Source organism: Hippichthys cyanospilos, chromosome 10, assembly GCF_059441005.1.
Source record: "Hippichthys cyanospilos isolate Australia breed blue-spotted pipefish chromosome 10, RoL_Hcya_1.0, whole genome shotgun sequence".
NCBI classification, from domain to species: Eukaryota; Metazoa; Chordata; class Actinopteri; order Syngnathiformes; family Syngnathidae; genus Hippichthys; species Hippichthys cyanospilos.
The window spans coordinates 20792401-20811755 of NC_142378.1; the positions used below are offsets into that span (position 1 = coordinate 20792401).

General features: G+C 40.4%; 1 protein-coding gene and 1 long non-coding RNA gene across 4 annotated transcripts; one reads left to right on the top strand and one right to left on the bottom strand.

The window, feature by feature from the left end:
- Nucleotides 1-64: 64 nt before the first annotated feature.
- On the bottom strand, nucleotides 65-16503 carry malt2 (MALT paracaspase 2). Of its 3 annotated transcripts, none has more exons than XM_088425935.1 (18): nucleotides 16381-16503; nucleotides 15985-16140; nucleotides 14577-14743; nucleotides 14136-14266; nucleotides 13902-14061; nucleotides 12371-12558; nucleotides 12039-12135; nucleotides 11914-11964; nucleotides 9554-9631; nucleotides 9250-9453; nucleotides 4887-5064; nucleotides 4729-4803; nucleotides 4535-4662; nucleotides 2637-2786; nucleotides 2508-2562; nucleotides 2330-2432; nucleotides 966-1103; nucleotides 65-887 (listed from the first exon to the last, which is right to left on the bottom strand). In XM_088425935.1, exons 2-18 carry the CDS (start codon nucleotides 16119-16121, stop codon nucleotides 594-596), a joined length of 2334 nt encoding a protein of 777 aa, XP_088282061.1. In that variant the 5' UTR covers nucleotides 16122-16140; nucleotides 16381-16503; the 3' UTR covers nucleotides 65-593. The 3 variants fall into 3 exon arrangements, 2 of the variants coding, with proteins under 2 accessions (XP_088282061.1, XP_088282060.1); XM_088425934.1 differs by having other exon boundaries at nucleotides 9554-9637; XR_015867000.1 differs by lacking the exons at nucleotides 65-887; nucleotides 2508-2562 and having other exon boundaries at nucleotides 1060-1103; nucleotides 2599-2786; nucleotides 9554-9637.
- LOC148417504 (uncharacterized) lies at nucleotides 16463-17561 on the top strand. Its single transcript, XR_015867001.1, has 3 exons — nucleotides 16463-16699; nucleotides 16798-16920; nucleotides 17432-17561. It is a non-coding gene; the product is annotated as an uncharacterized LOC148417504 (long non-coding RNA).
- The last annotated feature ends 1794 nt before the right edge of the window (nucleotides 17562-19355 follow it).

The window sequence follows — 19355 nt, forward strand, 5'->3', positions numbered from 1 at the left end:
ATATATATATATATATATATATATATATATATATATATATATTAAAAAGACTATATCCTTTTAACATCCTGACTTTTTTCCCCTGGGAAAAAGGCAACATTTTAAATATTGTAGCATTTATGGATATACAAAGTGGTTATGTTTCATTTAAGAAAAAATATCTTGAGTTGGAGAACAACTTAGTCAACAGAAGCCGTTTAGTACTATGTGTTTTGTTTTAGTACAGCTATACAATAAAAATACATGTAATTTCAATGTAAACTAACTTTCAAACCAGAAAAAAAAATCTAAAAAACATGCTTAAAGCAAGTGTGAAATGCTTTTACACAAATTCAACTCTAATATCTAGACACACAAGTAACAAGCCTAATTTGCCATGATTTGTTATTAACTTTTGCAGTATGTGTGCAATATTGTAATTGTATTTGTCTTATTTTTTTACAGATGAACAAAATAAGAATGAACACTACAAAAAGGGTTACTGTAAAAATGAAGCAAATGGTGACACAGAACCTGTACACATGTATGCAGCCATAGATAAACTTAGGGTTGCTTGCTTACAGTGTGTGATGTAACATTTTTCTCTCCATAATTTAGAAAAGTGGATTTGCTAGGACTTGGTTGGAATGGAAATTTTCTTGGTCCATACAGTTTTCAGCTTTACCAGAAATAGATACTGACGGGGAAAACTCCTGAGAGAAGGAGGAGACTTCAGAAATAGTGCATGAGTCCAGGCTGAGGGATGATGAGTCTGAGCTATGTCGTGGTTGATGGAGGTTCAATTTGGACACCAGCGGTTTTCCCACTGTAACCGTCTGCCTTTCCTCTACTTCCTCCTCCAGGTTTACGTAGATGTAACGGAGACAGACAGTGAACGTGAGCTCCTTCTGTAAGACATAGCAGGCTTAAACATTAAATACATCTATAGGGCAATGAAGGTCGATTCCAATGGAAAGAGGCTAGACCTTGAGCCTCTGCAGGCTGCAAATACGAGTGTAGAGACTGGGGACTTCAGGTGAAGGAAGTTGTTCTTTGATCAATAATAAACTTCCGGCTTCAACCAGAGTTTCCTGATTGCTCTTTTTTAAGTCAATGTGCGTACCCTGCCATTCAAAGATAACACACAGCAAAGGAAATAGAGATTAGGAGAGGGCAGTTTGCATGATCTACATTAACACGCTGTTCAGAACATTCAAAGAATGACACTACACACATCCATTTTTTCCAATGATGTAATATATATATTGTTCATTGATCCCTCACTACTTCAATTATCAGGCCCTCGGTCTTGCACAGATTTTTTTAGGGAAAAAAAACAAAAAACAAACACTATACTGTATTGCTGTTACACGCTGCGATGGTTTCTTGCATGCCAGACAGACGAGGTAACTATAAATCCACTTGCCACAAGCCCTCCTCGGACATGGAACTATTGCAGTACACATATTTACTTAAGTCTTAAATGATTAAACCTTATACACCGTAGCGTAAGTGAACAGTTCCCCCTTTCCTTTAAAGTCTCGCGCAGCTAGAGGCATATTAGCAGCAGCCTGGACATTGAATTAAAGTCAGATCTGGACATGATCAAACATGATAACACTGGAGAGTTTGCACTTGAAATACTATTTCATTATAAAAGACAACTAGGTAAGAGATTTCTAGCACTTAGGAGAAGTGTAGCAGTAGGGATATAATACGACACATTGACAGCCCACCCCTATATATATATACATATATATATATATATATATATATATATATATATATATATATATATATATATATATATATACATATATATATATATATATATATATATATACATATATATATATATATATATATATATATATATATATATATATATATATATATATATATATATATATACATATATATATATATATATATATATATATATATATATATATATATATATATACATATATATATATATATATATATATATATATACATATATATATATACATATATATATATATATATATATATATATATATACATATATATATATATATATATATATATATATATATATATATATATATATATACATATATATATATATATATATATATATATATATATATATATATATATATATATATATATATATATATATATATATATATATATATATATATATATGTCACAGCGATATTGTCACTACTTTATAAGCAATAAATTAGATTTGCTGAAACCATGTTAAAATCTCACATATGCCTTCATGTACCCTGAGTGGTACTCATATCCTCATTTGAAAATAGCTCTTGTACAGTACCTACTCATATTGTTTGTGTGGCCATACCTCAGGGAAACCAGTAAGTTGAGCGGCACATGAAGCAATTTCTTTGGGTTTTTCCAGTATACGAGTATAGATGACCAAGATGTTGGAAAATTCCGCAGCAAATCTAAAGAGCATATTATGAAGAAACAAAATTATTATTTTGAGAAAACAATTGATCACCACTTGTTTTCATACAAACCCAAGTTGGACCTTCACACCACAGTCAAAATGGATGAAATGGCACTTTGGCAGAACTGTAAAGAAAATTTGAACATTTAAATAAAGTTTACCGTGGTCAGATGGCACAGAGTGGTTTGACTTCAAGTACCATGGGCAACAGCCCATTGCAGGTTACGAGCCGAATAGGCCGCAGAGCAATCCAACGTCTGAATACGGTCAGTGAGGGAACGCCGCTCGGACAGATTACTGCGGAGTTCCAACGCCTGCCTCCCTCGTGTGATTTCAAAGCGACCCATGTCTGGTTAGAGCATAAAGGAAGGCAGAGAGGCTGAGATATTATGGGAAAGAACATGGGTCACATTTAGAGTGCAGAAAAAGTTAGTTCCCTCCATTATCTGTCTGGTGCCCTCAAATTGTACGTACTTTGTAGATTTTCTTTTGACTTCATTTTAACTTAGGTTGACCAGACATCCCTAACCACTCACTCAATAGGACATCTAAAACCTCTAGAGAAATACTCATTCAGTGCGCCAAACAGCAATGACTACTTGTCCGTGAGCCTGCATGTCAACACAAATTACAGGAGGCAAGTGATGTGAATTTTACTACAATGACGCAACACCGGACAGACTATTACATAATGGTGAGTGCATTGACTCTAGCATTGTTGAGGAATCATCCAAGATCGCTTTTTGCATTAACTAAAGTGATAACACAACCAGAAATCACCAGATAGACTTGAGATTCATTTTGTAAATAGTTTCTGGTGAGAATTTATTGCATTTTACATTATCAGTGGAATTCTACTGTCTCTGTGGTTGATATTGAAAATGTGGTCACCCTATTTTAAATTATGATATAATATCAGTATAACAAGTGAGGATAGTTAATAAAGTATTAGCAGATTCATGTCTTACGATTTCCATAGGGAATCTCTGTTTTGAAATGAGCTAGTTGAAAGTCATCCAGGTCCATGGAACAGATTGTGTTCTACTAACTAAAAAACTAAGTGAGTAGATAAGTATTTGATAATAATGACTGCTGTTTCCAGCCCATGCTTGCACAAAAAAATAGAATAGACAAAATATTGTATGATCATCTTCAGTGGTATATGAAAGATTTGATTCCATTCTTTACCTGGAAAAGAAAGTAAGTTTCTACTTTATTCTGTCCTTTAGTAAACACTGTTTGAAAATAGGTCATTTGAGTGACAAGAGGAGAACATTTGCTTTTTTGTGATAAGATGTGTTTTCTGCACAACAATGACTTTGGCACAAATACTTTTTGGAGCATCTGAAAGAATTCTGCCCTTTGATAGAACATGAACAAAAACAGTGAAATGTGAAAACTACATTACAACAGTGCTCAATTGACATACTATTAGGGGAACGCTGACCACGAGTGTCATCTATCCATTCTTCAAAAAAAAAAAAAAAAACAAACAAACAAAAAAAAAAACTAGTTGATAAGAATTCTTGTCACTGGCACACAACCAGTATTTTACATGACAAAAATTCTCATCCGTGGTACTAAAAGACTTAAACCATCGCACAGTCCAATGATACTGATACAAGGGCTGAAACATAACTTCTGCCATTACAGTGGACAATAATGCTGAGTTTTGACTGCCACAATCAGAGGTATTGATAAGCTCTGCTGAACTCCAATAGCTATATACATTTTCTTTCTTTCAATTTGAATTTTTATATTTTGTTATGTACTTATGTTCAAATCAATCAATTTGCAAATATGTTTAGTGCTGTGGGTATTATTTTCTATGGAGCAGAACTTTATTGCATCGTCGTGAGTGTTGTAAAAATCTAATTTTTTGTTGACCGCATGTTGTGATAATAGAATTATTTTAGGCAATAAGATATACCTGTAGGTCACAATAAAGTAAAAAGACGCAAATGAAAACATTAAATTTGATAAATGATTAATCAGCATATATTCACTCAATGGCTGCTGCAGCTACCCATGATCATAACAAGGAAAACGAGAAGACCTCTGGAGTGAGCAAAACTGAATGAGTGGGATTTTATGTACCTTCTGCCACCTTGTCCAGCATGACCGTGACCTTCTCATTCTGGCAAATTCGTCGCTTGAGGAAACCTATGAAGACACCATTGGACACGTCTTCTCTCCTCACTTCGTAAGCCTCCGCATCAACACACCTACATTCAAACAGTGACTCGAAAAATAGCCTTGACATTGACACAGGAATTTCTACTTAAACTTACGTGGCAAATCCGAACACTATATTTGCCGTCACCTTCAACAATCCAGGTTGGACTACGACTTCATCGTTTGGATTTCTAAAATCAAAACTAAGTAATTCACATACAAATATGCATAGAGAGGATATTGTGTGAAAGGCGGGCAACATTTCATGTCAAACCTTTTACGGCACATGTCCAGCAAGAGCACGTTGAGTCCGGTCTCTTTTTCCTGCATTCTGGTCAGTATATTCTGCACGCAAATGCAGTGCTCTGATGTGCACAAGGCTGGTGCATCGATGGGTACCATGAAACTGTTGCCATAGTTCTCATAACCATGACCGGCAAAGTAGAGCAAGCCTGCACAAGAACAACAAAAATGACTGATCCTTCTTGCCCTTTGTAGTGAATGTTGTTCAGGAAATTTTGGTTTCGACGTAAAGGGGGTACTGGTATTGAATGTATTGATTGTTTGAGTTGTAAACTATACATATCATCTTTATTAAAAAAAAAAAAAAAAAAAAACTAAACTGTTGGACAGAAAACCAAAAATTACTATTATTTCATCTACTAATTTAGTCAACCACACAATATTGAGCATTTGCAAGAACACAGACATTTATTAAAATTTCTGCAATGGACTTTTTTTTTTTTTTTGCTTGATGGCCCAAAGTGAAATGGAAAACAGAATGAGGTGTGTTGTGCTCTGCATCACAGAAAAACACGCCGCAAAATGTGGTGAGAAAGCTGGGCAACACTTCAAAATAATCCATACCAATGTTCCCGAAGCTGATTGGCTGACACGACACGACAGGCGACAAAAGTTCAATTTTTTCAACTTCTCGCGTCACGCGTAATATGCGCTGCGCGTCGCTCCATCGCGTCGCTCGATGCATCATCGTGCCCGTCACGCGAACTCCATTGACTACATTACAAAACGACAGTTACATATGTAACAGCGGTTCTATGAGCCCCGGAGGAACGCCAGAGGCGGTGCTAAAAGCACAGAATAGGCCTTCACGCAAGCGCAAGACGGGAATGCATACCAACAAAAACGTCACGTATATGACACCGGGGACATATATAAGACAGCGCCACCCTGTAGTCTGTCCCTCAGAACCTACTCGCGCGAACAACGCAGAGACGGGGAGTCCAAGTGACAAGTAACTCTGGCGGTCCTCTGGGGCTCATAGAACCGCTGTTACATACGTAACTGTCGTTCTATTTTGCCCCTCCAGACCGCCAGAGGCGGTGCTGAATGCACGGAATGAGGAATAACAGCAAAGTCACAAGGAGACCGTGGTACTCACCTCAACCTCACATAGACGCCCCTGAGGAGCCCAGGATGACAGACAGAGAGTGGGGGCTGCAATATCCATACAGTAGAACCTGGCAAAAGTGCCAGGTGACAACCAGGAAGCAGCAGCACAAACATCCTCCAAGGGAACCCCTTTCAGCACAGCCCAAGAAGTTGAGACACTCCTAGTAGAATGGGCGCGGATTCCCGAAAGCAAGGGGAATTCCAAATCCCCGTAAGCATGCGTGATCACGTCTACGATTCAGTGAGACAAACGCTTTTTTGGAGAGCTGGGAGCCTACGGAAGGACCCCCGTACAAAACGAAAAGCTGAGATGACTTCCAAAACGATGCAGTAGCCTCCACATAAAAACGCAGTGCCCGCACAGAGCATAAGAGGTCGGCAGAGATCCCATCGTCCCCAGGCGGGGGCACAAAACAATTGATGAGCAGAGGCTTGTTGACATAGGAAGAGGATCGCACCTTCGGAACGAAAGTGGCATTCGGCCACAGAGTGACTGTGCCTCCATCAGGGTGCCACCTGATGCAGGAAGGGCTGACAGATAGGGCATGCAATTCCCCAACTCGTTTGGCCGAGAAAATCGCAAGCAAAAATGCAGTCTTTAGAGAAATCCACTTGAGATGCACCTCAAACAGGGGTTCAAAAGGAGGTCGGCAAAAGGAGTCAAGCACCACGTGCAGGTCCCAGGTAGGCGTGCGTGGCGCACATTAGGGTCGGAGACGGCGGGCCCCTTTCATGAATGAAGAAACAAGCGGGTGGCGCCCTAACGAGTCGCCACCAACCGACGTGTGACGGGCCGCAATAGCAGCGACATAAACCTTCATCGTGGAAGGTGAGCGACCCTTATCCAAGAGAGACTGCAGAAATTCCAAGACAGCAGGAACAGGGCAAGTCAGTGGGTCCGTGGCAAGTGTCGCACACCACGTCACAAACAACTTCCACCTGTTGTAATACAACAACCGCGCGGAAGGCGCCCTGGCGTTGACAATAGTGCGCCTGACTGAATCAGAGCAGCAGCTCAGCAACGGTTCGGGCCCTTCAGAGGCCACACACACAGGCGAAGCCGATGGGGGTAGGGATGCCAAACCTCCCCCTCTTGCTAGGACAACAGATCCACCCGGGCTGGAAGATGCCAAGGGTCGGCAAAGCACAGGCTATGGAGTAGAGGGAACCATGTCTGTGCCGGCCAAAAGGGGGCCACCAGCAACAGGGTGTGGCCCTTCTGAAGGACCCTTCGGGGCACCATCCACATCAGGGGAAGGGTAGGGAAGGCATATAGGAGGCAAAACAGCCAAGGATGCGCCAGGGCATCCTGGCCCAGTGGGCTGTTGACCACCATCAGGGAGAACCAAAGGCGACAGTAAGTCGACTCTTGTGTGGCAAAGAGGTCTACCTCCGCCTGATCGAAGCGAGCCCATATAGCAAGCACAATCTCCGGATGCAGATGCCACTCTCCCGGCACTGGAACCCCGCGAGACGAGTCTGCAACCTGATTAAGAACACCCGGAAGATAGGCTGCCCGCAGACTGGCTAGGTGGGCGGCCGCCCAATGAAGAAGGTCTCGAGCGACCAACAGCAGCCTGATGGACCTCGTATCTCCTTGATGATTGATGTGGAAAACTGTCGAGGTATTGTCTGACCGCACCGGGACATGCCGATCCCGAAGAAACGGCAGAAAGTGGATGAGTGCCAGATGCACAGCACGAAGTTCCAGGACATTGATGTGGTCTGCGGCATCTGCCGACGACCAATGCCCCTGAGCGAACCTGTGTTGCCAAACGGCACCCCAGCCGGAGAGACTGCCATCCGTGTAAACCACTTCCCGGCGAGACGGCACCACTCCCAGCCTCACGCCCGCGGCCATAAAAGCACGCCGGCGCCATGGGGCCAATGTGAGAAGACAGCGACGAGACACCATTAGGCATCGGTGCCGATGTCTCTTGGCATCCAAGTGGAAGCCGTTCAACCACATCTGTAGGGGAGAAAGGTGTAGGAGCCCCAGAGGAACCACAGCAGTGAGAGAAGTCAACTTGTGAAGAGAGAAGTCAACTGAGGTGTTGGGGCATACGACAGTTACGTACATAACAGCGGTTCTATGTGCCCCGGAGGAGCGCCAGAGTTACTTGTCACTCGGACTCCCTGTCTCTGCGTTGTTCGCGCGAGCAGGTTCTGAGGAACAGAATACCAAGTGACGCTGCCTTATATATGTCCTCGGTGTCATATACATGACGTTTTTGTTGGTATGCATTCTCATTTTGCGCTTGCGCAAAGGCTTATTCCCGTCCGCTCTTCGCGCTCCATCTGAACGCGGCATAACTGTATGGTGTGGACAAAGCCATCATGTTGCTATTTCACCAGGCATTGCTGGAGAGCTGGTCAGATATGGGATGTCAGCCTCAATGTTAAACAAAAAAATAAACTCACTCGTCTGGTGCACACTGCCATGAAGGTGATAGGATTGAATGACTATCAGAGTCCTCAGTCTGTCTATGAACAGACTGTCCTCAGGCAAGCCCAAAGAATAGTAAGCAATCCATCCAATATCCTCTTCACAGAGTACCAACTGTTGCCTTCTGGTAGACGATATGGAGTCCCCAACTGCAAACTCAACCGTTTTAAAAACTCATTTGTCCCTGTCTCTGTGAGGCTACTGAATAATGCTGTTTTAGGCCATAGATAGTGGGCAATCATTTCTATTTATTCCGGTGACTTTTAGAATGTGTTTTTTTACACGTTTTTAGCATACAGTGCAATCATTTTACTTGCTTTTAGCATATTTTTATATGTTTTTGGCATGTTTTTAGCATTTGTCTTTCTTATGTGTCAGGGTAGCCTGCATGTGCAATATTTATGTCCATGGGATATGTGCAATACTGAGGTGTAAATTGGTGTTTGCGTATATTGCTTGCTGTCTTATTGTGTTTGTTTTCTCATGTTTGCTGCAGCTGCTGAGTCAACTACAAATTTCCCCAAGAGGGACAATAAAAGTATATCGTATCGTAACCGTAATTGACCAACAAGTTTGTTTGCTGGATTAAATATTATGATACTGTTATATATTAAATAGAAGCCAAACGTGAATTTTATCCTTAAGTGGATGAAGGGTAAGGAGAGGGGTTTTACTGAAGAAAGGCTTTTAGGCTAAGTGGAGCATCTTCTAAAACGCAATTTGCGATTTGAGAAAATGCAGTACGACAGTTTTGAAGTTTAGATGTTCAAAGACAAACCATAAACTCCTTTGCCGAGGAGTAGGAGGAACTCTGTGATGGCGCTGTGCATTTCCTGCCAATTAAGGTCCAGCAAAGAAACCACCTTGAAATCCATTTGTCTGAGAAGGTTGGTCAACTCATGGACATCCGCCATGGGCGCGCACAGGGGAGCGCGGTAGTGGTAGTTCAAGTTGCCAATCAGAAGAGCCACCTTGTCTGTAGCTGGGGTGGGAACAAGATTAATCAACAACGTCAGGGCACTGCCAAGATGTCATAACACTTGGTTCAATGTCTGATGTATTAACAGTAAAATTACCATTACCATAAAACTGGTTGGCTAATGGTGGCGAATGAGTCGTCTGTGGATGTACCTCATTGATAATGGGACTTTGCACTTCTTCTGTTTCTTCAAACATAAAACAAAAAATTAAAGATGCATGTGGTCTGCCATTTCATTACTTTGGAATGTTTTTGTCCAAGCAGAATTATGCAAATACACATTAACATGTGAGTTACGGTCATAAGCCTGTCAGTCCAATTTCATAAAATAATTATGAATAAGGACATTCACATTGCAAACTCAGCTGTTGATAATGCTAAACCTGAGGAGTGATCCAAAGTTGTTACAAAAGGTTGTAATATCATCGAATAATTCTTTAGCTCGCAATCTAGTGACCTATGACTCCAAATTCATATATTGTTTGAAAATCCATCCATTCATTTTCTAGAACCGCTTATCCCCACAGGGGTTGCAGACGCCTATCTCAGCTGGCTTCGGGCAGCAGGCGGGGGACACCCTGAACTGGTTGCCAGCCAATTGCAGGGCCCTCAGAGACGAACAACCACTCGCGCACCCAATCACACCTAAAGGACAATTTAGTATGTCCAATTCAAGTGTGGGAGGAAGGCGGAGTGCCCGGAGAGAACCCATGCGGGCTCAGGGAGTACATGGAAATTCCACACAGGAAGGATGGAATTGAACCAGGACCTTTGAACTGTCAGGCAGATGTGCTACTCAATGCACCACGAGTCGCCCTGTTTGTAAATCATTAATATAAATTATAAATTGGTCTGTCACAATGTTTTTGAGATTAACTCCCATATATCTACAACAATAAAAATTATAAAAATATTTATTTGTAATGAATTACGGTAATCTTTATTTTGTAATAGGATTCCATTTCAGCATTTGTGTGTGCCTCAAAACCAATTCAAAGCTGTTATAGATACTGTACTTCCCAATTTGAAGCCATTTTCAAAGAAATTGGCAAAAATTGTGTATACATGATCCTCAACACTGAAGCCTGATGATCTATTGAAAGTGTCTGTTTGGCATTCAATTCGTGTTAAAATCTCAGCGACTTTGCCTGGTAGCTTGGCATGACGTCATAATAATTTGCATATTCAACTCAAATTCAAAGGATCAGATCCACGAATCCAAAAGGAGAGATTCATGCAAAGACATGATGCGATGTCTTGCAAAAGCATAGTCGTGCAAACGAGAGTTGGATTTAAAATACTTTGCACTCGCAAGTTTTCAATTCGGAAACTCAACGCAATTTAGAGTCGTACTCATATGAATGGTTAAAATCACATACATTTTTTTGACAGTGATTAATCAATATTTGCCAGCCAATCGCAGGGCAGACAGAAACAAACAACTGAGTGTAGGGTTGTTGAGCAGTTTATAGTGGATCGGGAAAGGACAGCACAGCTGAGAACTTTCACTTCTTTTCTGGGATGTAGCAGAGCCAGTGTTTTCTCCGACAGCACCTTTATTCTTTTTTGGTGGCATGTCGCTTGCTTTGGGTCAATATTCGTCTGACAGAAAAAAAAAAGTTGTGTGTCCTTTGCGTTGTGTTGCGTGAAGTACAACGAGACCAATTCAAAATGTGTAATTTATGGCCTTCTATGAATTCGGCATGAACGCAGCATAAAACTTAACTTGTCCCTACTCCTTGACATGCGCAACTGTATTTGTTTGTCTAGTGCAGGGGTGCTCAAAGGGTCGCCTGCGGTCCACCGCAAAAGCTATTGGTTGCTCACCCATGACACTGCATTAAAAAAAACAAAAACAAAAAAACTCAGCTAAAAAAAAAGTCAAACAAGAATAAGAGAATGTCAATTTGAAAATATAAAAAACGTCATCACTTGGTTTTGTCGTCTTTTAGCTTCCTGAGTTGACAGTCTACAATCTAGACTCTGCATTTTATTTCAGAACAACACCTCGTGGTTCACATCTGTGCCTGCTCACTCTAGGGAGCCAAAAATGATCAAGTTTGTTGAGTGTTGTCGCAACTCTGCTTCTGTGAGAAACTTCAAAATAAAAGCGTATCAAGGCCGTTTGTGTCATATGTTACTATGTACATGTGCGTACCACTTATTTTGAGGCATCGACTGGCTTCCTCAAAACGTCTGGCTGTTACAATGATACAGTGGTTTGTCGGGCTGCGCATTTTTCCATATGTCTCATTGCACTTCTTTAAAAAAAAAAAGATCGTGAGAGGTTTGCTGCTGGAAAAGTAGTTCTCAGGGCAAAAATGTTTTGGTCCCCCTGCCTAGTGCCATGTGTTTTTATGCTGTTCACACAGTAAAACAAGAACTAACAGAACGAGAAGTAAATTAACAGATTTCTAGTTCCTCTATGCATAACTATTTGTAGACATTTAGTTAAAGGAATACCAAAGCCACGCTCAACTGCTACCCAGGAGGAATCAGTGATGGAAGTTGGCCCTGCACATAAAAGTAAAGCAATATTTTATAGAGAAAAGTCATGCAACATAAATAAATAATATACTATCTTTTACCAATGCTGATAGTAGCGGTGTCACTCCACACTTCATGAAACAAGTTGAAAACCTTGCATTTGTACTGCCCTCTGTGTTCTGTGGTCACACATGGAATCTGGAAAGTCCGAAACAGAACTTATATCATCATTAGGGAAGGCTCTGATAATCTATGACTACTTTCTTTGTATGGCAGTTGGAAATGGTGAAGTTACCTGAAACAACCGAGCATCTACAGTTAACACAGATTTATGATTAAGTTACATTCCATTAATTCATTTAAACATTCAAGGTTTCACTGTATTTTCCAAAATATGATCTAGAAATAGGGATTATGAAAAAGCGTTATTTACTTTGAGTAGACGCAGATTGCTTTGTGGCAGCGGAGTCAAATTGTGGTACCACTGGTACTGGGCAGGCGGATTGGCCACAGCAGTGCATTCCAGGAGAAGCACGTCACCCTCGGACACCGTTTGGGACCAAGGCTGGTTAATGATACGCACACCACTGGATGAGCCTGAATCCACAGCGCTGCTACAACCTGGAATGACATTTTGAGTAGGCTTCAAAAAGCCTGGTCAAGATGGACTCCCCATCTTTGGAAGGTGGATGAGTTTCATCAGGAACATGTTATTACAATTAACAAAAAGAACAAAACTAATACAATTTAAAAAATATTAATTAAACCAAAAGTAAATACTTGGAAAAAAAAAAAGAAAACTAATTAACTCCACCTCATAATAAAACTTAACCTCACTATCTAAAGCATAAATGCTTTCAGGGTTCATTTGAAATGTATGTATTTCAGTATGTGCGAATTCTTACGTTACAGCAGTGCTTCTCAAATAGTTGGGCAGGCCCCCCTGGGGGGGCGCAACGTGGTGCCGGAGGGGTGCGGATGATCCCAGGAAAAAGGCTTTGTTTTTGTCAGGTGGAATGCAATTGCAATAAAGTAATAATTTTCATCATTTTCTTTTAGTTTCAGGCACTTTAGTGCTCTTGCTTCTTTTTTTCCCGTTTTAGACTAAGCTATAACCCCTATAAACACGATAAAAATAATTAACAATAATTAAGTTATTGAAAGTTGATTTGTATTGCGTTTTTCTGTTGTTAATGTTAAAAAGGATACATGTGTAGGTATACTTAAATAATTTTCATCAATAATAATCGTATTTATAGTCAGTGCATCGACTGGGGGGGGCGAAAAACTTTCTCTTTTCTAGGTGGGGCTTGGCAAAATATAGTTGAAAAACACTGCGTTACAGTTATTTTAGAATTGCAGTTTTTTTTCTTTGTTGCATTATACTTAGCATTTAAAAAAATAACACAAAACCAATAACAAGTAAAATTAAGCATTTTCTAAAAAAGAAAAACCAAGATTGCTCTAACAATAAATACATAAATAAAATAAAAACTATAACAAAATGTCCAAAACTGTTGTGTTGTGTTGTGTTGTGTTGTGCTGTACTGTACTGTACGATACGATACGATACTATACTATACTATACTATACTATACTATACTATACTATACTATACTATACTATACTATACTATACTATACTGATAGACCAGAAAGCCATTCCTTGGTAGCTTTAACTCAACAGTACGGAAAGTTTTTAGTCCTTGTTGGATTGTTTATACCCAGCTGAGGCAAATCCTCAGCTGGGTATAAGCAGCCTTGGCTCGGTTTCTTTCGGACCGATCACACAATATAGGTTACGCTTAACCTAGCAATTTTAGGAGTACAGACAGGCTTTTACTATTTGCATTTGCCAGTAGGACTGTAATATTTGCATCTCATAGGATCCGGAAAGCTTTCGTGTTGGGACTCTTCAAGTGCTATAGAGAATGGATGGATGAAGAGGTGCAGAGAGGGTCATACCTAGACTCAAGCCGGGTGACGAACGAATCAAGCGCACCTGAGCCCACTGAGAGAAGACATAGCAGTCTCCATAGTTGATTCTACAGATGTAGTTACCCTGGTGCTCAGGGATTAAAGGACACACAACAAGCTCAGGTGTGGATCCAGTTGCTTCTAAAATCTTACACAAAGAAAAAGCCAAATCATGATTTAATCTCAACAACAATCCTGTCAGTGTTAATAAAAATCACTCACCTCTTCTTTGCCTTTAAACCACTGGTAACTTAGTCCAGTAGGCCCAGAAGCTCGGCATGTCAACACGACTCTGCTGCCCAGTGCCGCTCGCTGGCAGGTGGGTTGTACTGTGACACGGATCTGCTCTGTTACTGTTTTACATGGACAAAGAAAAGTTGAATTTCAACAATGTTGCCTCCAAATTGCTTTTTTGAATTGGAAGTAAAAAATGTAAGCGTGCCCCCTGTTTATGATGTCACAATGTCCTCAATGCGTATGTGGGTCAGTTTTGGGCTGTTTCGCGTTTAAACACAAGCCACATAAAGGCCACATTTGTTTGGAAATGTGAATGAACTCACACACAAAAAAAACAAAAAACAAAAATCGTACCTCACAAAAAAAGTCGAAATTGAGCACTAAGCACTGCAGTGTGAACGTAGCCTTATGCTGGTAGAAGCCTACCTGTAGCGGTGAGCAGTTGCACAGCCTCCTGGTGCTCAATCTTCCTCAGACACTGTAGCAAAAAGAGCAGAGAGCAGGATCGATCTGCCAACAGTGCGAGAAAGCTGCGTCCCGGGCTTCCTGTTGCACTTAACACTTGGAGTGAGCAGTTGGTCACATCCCTTTCACTGCAGGAAAGAGGTTCAGTGTTACATGTAAACTCACAAATATTTCTTGATTCATTTAACTAAACACATTCATGATAATGATTACAGTAATAATTTGTGACAATAAAATGTCAAAAGGGGCTGTTTCCAACACAAAGTCCCCCACAAAAAAATAGTTTTAATTAACTTTTTCAGTGCCATGGATGAGATTTTTTCATGTAAAATACTTAAGTTGTGTGCCAGTGACAAGAATTCGTAATCAACATTTTTTTTTAATGAATGGATAGATGACATGAGCGACCAGCACGCCTCTTAAATGATGAAAACTGAACACTGTTCAAATGTCGTTGTTTACATGCACAAACTGTTATTTTGACATCAAAAACACGTGTTCAATTGTTTTTATTTCATGTTTTATAGAAGGGAAAGACTGTTGAGATGTTTCAGATGCTCCTGAAAAAATATTTTTGTCAAAGTCACTGTTGTGTTTTCACAAAAAAAGCAAATTTTCTCCCTTTGTCCCTTTTTCTAGGTAAATAATGGGACTCCAATCTTTCATACTGTACCACCAGTGTCTACATAGACATACAATATTCAGTCAGCCTTGAAAGATGCATCAAAATGCACAAAATCGGCTGGCACGCGAGGGGTTGCCTTTTGAGATGTTTGGCACTCAAAGAGTCAAAACAGGTAGCATGATGACAAATGGTTGGCCCCTCTGTCTGTCTAATTCTGAAGTTCTGGTTTAGATAATTTGGGATAATCTCTGGTCTACTCTCTAAACTCGGGTCTCTCCCGGGACAAAAATCTCTGGAGTGAACAAAACCGATTTTTGATAGCTACAAACTATAATAATCAAATTGATATTCAAAAAAATCATAATATATTACTGCATCTGTTGTATCCTACTTTTCTGTGAAATTTAACTATTTAAATGAAATGCATTTCCAAGAGTCATTTACTGCATCTGTTGTATCCTACTTTTCTGTGAAATGTAACTATTTAAATGAAAACCATTTCCAAGAGTAATTTGAGACGCACATAGTTTTCACTTTCACTTTCTGTAGTACTTGTAACGGCCAGTAGGTATCCCACTACGTTTGTCGAATAAGAGTAATTTCACTCTTAGAAGCTACAAGCATCCGTTCGTAATGTACAACGATTATTCATGTAGACATAATTCTAAATTTAAAAGAAAACGTTCCTCTTTTACCACAAATGATTTCTTAGACACGAATGTCGGTGGTGTGTTCGAGGCCAACCTGCAATGGAATTTAGGGTCTTCAGACACAACTTGGGCCACCTGCCTCCATCCGCACGTGTTGTTGTCCAACATCTTAGCCAGTCTGTCGATCACTTCTTTGGACAGTTTAGCGAAACTGAAGTAACACTCCTCCATCTTAACGCGTATGTTCAAGCTAAAACACGAGACAATGAAAAGAGCGTAATAAAGGAAAGCAAGTCGAGGTAAAACGTTTATCACTGATGGGGGGGTTTCCCCTTCAAAAAAAAAAAAAAAGGAAGCGCAGCACCTTCTGGAATCAGCTCGCCAGACACCAAATATAATGTAATTACGGTGTGAAACCAATTTCAATGCACACTCAAAATCCCGACTTCCGCCACCCGCGTTGTCGAAACAAATCGCGTTTACAACTTACCGAGTGAGTCGACGTTGAATTTAAAACAAGTCACGGAAGTGTTCTCTATTGGTGAGAGAAAAATGTATGTGACTAATTTCAACACTGGTGAGCCTTATTATGACATGAGGAGCTAAAGCTGCCTCCTAGTGGCGGATGTTGCACCCTGTCCCTCACAGCGGTTACCGATTTGCAACCTGGGCTCCGCTACAAAACTGAGTAACGAGCCTAGCCACACCCCTCCTACATCCTGAAGACAGACCCCCATCTCCATTCTTTGGCTAGGAGGTCCACCCACTTCCAGGGTAGGTCAGTTTGCCGTCTGTCAACATCACCAAAGGTAATGTTGGTCGGCTATCTCCATTTGTATTATTTAATCTCGTAGCCCGGTTGATGTATTGGATTTGATTCGAGGCTATTTCTTTTTTTTTTTTTAAGTAAGGCCTTCAGTGGCATTTTTTATTGAAACCAGCGTGGTGTGCATCTCAGATTGGTCGGCAACACACCTGAATGAGTGGCTGTGTTCCCATTTCTCCCGTGACGTCAATATCTGCTCCACAGGTATGACGTTTATATTCAATGGTTTTGTTGATCTGATTGTTGTGTGATCAGTTCTTGTATTTCTTTATGCAGCAGACAATGAACGTTTTTGACGCTGCTGCTTGTCTTGGCTTGATTTCACTGTTCTTTCACGTCGGAGTGGCGTTCACCTTGCACGGCTTGAGGTGTTTCGCGTCCCAGCCGTCCCCTCCTTTGAATTCCTTAGAGAGGGCGCCAGCGCCCTCCCCACCGCGTTTGAAACGTGATCTACTTTTATCGTTGGCCTTTTAAAACCTGTTCAGTGTTGTATTTAGCACTCGGCAGTTTGTTCACTGGCTTAATAAGCTATTTATTCTATTTATTCGTTTTTTTTCTTTTACTGGACTGGAGCCTCCCCTCTGGCGTCACTGGATGAAGGCTTCCAATTTCCGTTTTGATGAGCTTATTTTCTGTTGAGTGTTCATAAGTGTGTGTGTGTGTGTGTGTGTGTGCGCGTGCGTGCGTGCGTGTGTGTGCGTGTGCGTTTCACCAGGTGGTATTTTTTTGGAAGCGCCCCCTGATACTGTGCACCGGGAACGGACGCTCCAGCCTTATTTAAGTATACCGTACACATCATTTTTATTTGCTGTTTTGAATAAATGATAATAAAAATATTGGACGCACACCTCTGTCTCCGACTCGTTGCCACATTATCAAGTGTTTGAAACTGTTCGTCTGATCATCTCGGTTCCTCATTTTGGTCCACCCCCCGGCCTTGTATTGTCATGGCAACCCCACTGCGGTCATATAACTGAAGAGGGGGATTTTGGATTGGGGGCTGTCTTTTTCTAACGTTGACATCGATCATGGTCTATGATCATTCATCTTCATCATTGCTCCACAATGTTTCAACACTACAAAAGGACTTGAGCTTGAGTTGATTTACACAGTATTCCAAGTGAACATAATATGTACTTTCTGAGTCAAGGGCATAAAGAATACATGCAAAAAGAAATGCTTTTCATCTATTTTTTTTAATTCAAGAACAAAATATTATGGACTTAATTATTAGAAGTATTGGAGTAATTCTGGAAAATATTGGAGTATATTTTTCCCTGTGAAGTGGTGGGTCTGTCCCCATTACACTCCAGAGCCGTCCCTGAGCATGGCAGATTGATTCAAGATTCAAGAGATTTATTGTCATATGAATAGTTAACCACACAATGAAATTCTTATTCTGTTTCACTTCCCCGAGTGGCAGACTACATTCCATAATTGAGCAATAAATTTAAAACATTGACTCAGCCATTTTGGTTGCAAAAAGATTTTATTATTGCCTAATACACCTGATGTCAGAGGAAGCTTTTTCAAAAAGTTCAAAATACAGACTACTCCAACAGTTAACAAAAATTTCAAAAAGCACTAATTGGTCATGTAGTAGATGTAGTAGAAACTGCAACGCCTATAGATAAAATGACCGGTCCGCGGTTATCAAAAGGTTGGGGACCACTGCTATAGATCACAATATATTAATGAGAAAATTAGGCTTTGCACATAAATGGTTGAAATTATATTTAGATGATGGAATCAGAATCTGCAGTTAAACAATGCATAATCAAATGAGTTGACTATAACTCAGGGCTCTGTTCTTAGGCCTGAGTTATTATATGCTGGGTATCAAAATTTGAATCAGTATTGCTGATGACTTAACTTTATATTGCTCCAGACGAAACCCGGGGATGACCAAGGACATGCTGGAGGGATCATGCCTCTTGGCTGGCTTTGCAACACTTGGGGATATAGCCGAAGTGGCTGAGCAGAGGAAAGTTGGATGGAAAATGGATGGATGCATGGACGGACAGACAGACGAATGAGTAGAAAACAAAACAAAGCATATAATTTTTGGTAACAGACCTAATAAATACAACGTCAAAATTACTGTGAATTCTTGAAATAATACAATACAAAAGTCAATCTTTAAAGGCCCATACTAAGATATACGAATTATTATCTGTTTAAATTTATAAAAGAGGGTGGCTTAGTGGAAGAGCGGTTAGCACATCACACTTCAAAGTCCTGAGTTAAAATCCAGCTCGCGCCGGCCTTCCTGTGTGGAGTTTGCATCTTCTTCACATGCCTATATGTTTTTTTTTTTCCAGCTGTCTTCAGACAGCCAGTGTCCAGATACTGTTTGAAATCAGGGAGTGGACAATTGTATGGACAAGTGTTTTCCAGTTTCTCTCAAACACACTTGATTCAAATGATTAGGATAATTTTCAATCTCCCACAGATCATGCTGATGAGCTAATCATTCAAATGAGGTGTATGGGGTGGGGGTGGGACAAGGTGTTAACGTAACGAACATTTATGAGATAGAATTGAAAAGTTGTGATTCACTTGCTGTGTTAAAAAGAGGTTAAGAAACATAGTGCTTCAAAGGCGCATACTTTATAAACCTAAGATATTGCGTGAAATAG

Bases quoted from the DNA above. Each gene is read 5' to 3' on its own strand.
- malt2 (XM_088425934.1), bottom strand. From the start codon at position 16,121: ATGGAGGAGTGTTACTTCAGTTTCGCTAAACTGTCCAAAGAAGTGATC. The intron at 5,065-9,249 runs GTTTGTCTTTGA...GTTCTTGTGCAG, and splicing joins CCTCGGCAAAGGAGTTTATG to GCTTGCTCTACTTTGCCGGT. The intron at 4,804-4,886 runs GTTTGACATGAA...TTTTGATTTTAG, and splicing joins CTGGACATGTGCCGTAAAAG to AAATCCAAACGATGAAGTCG.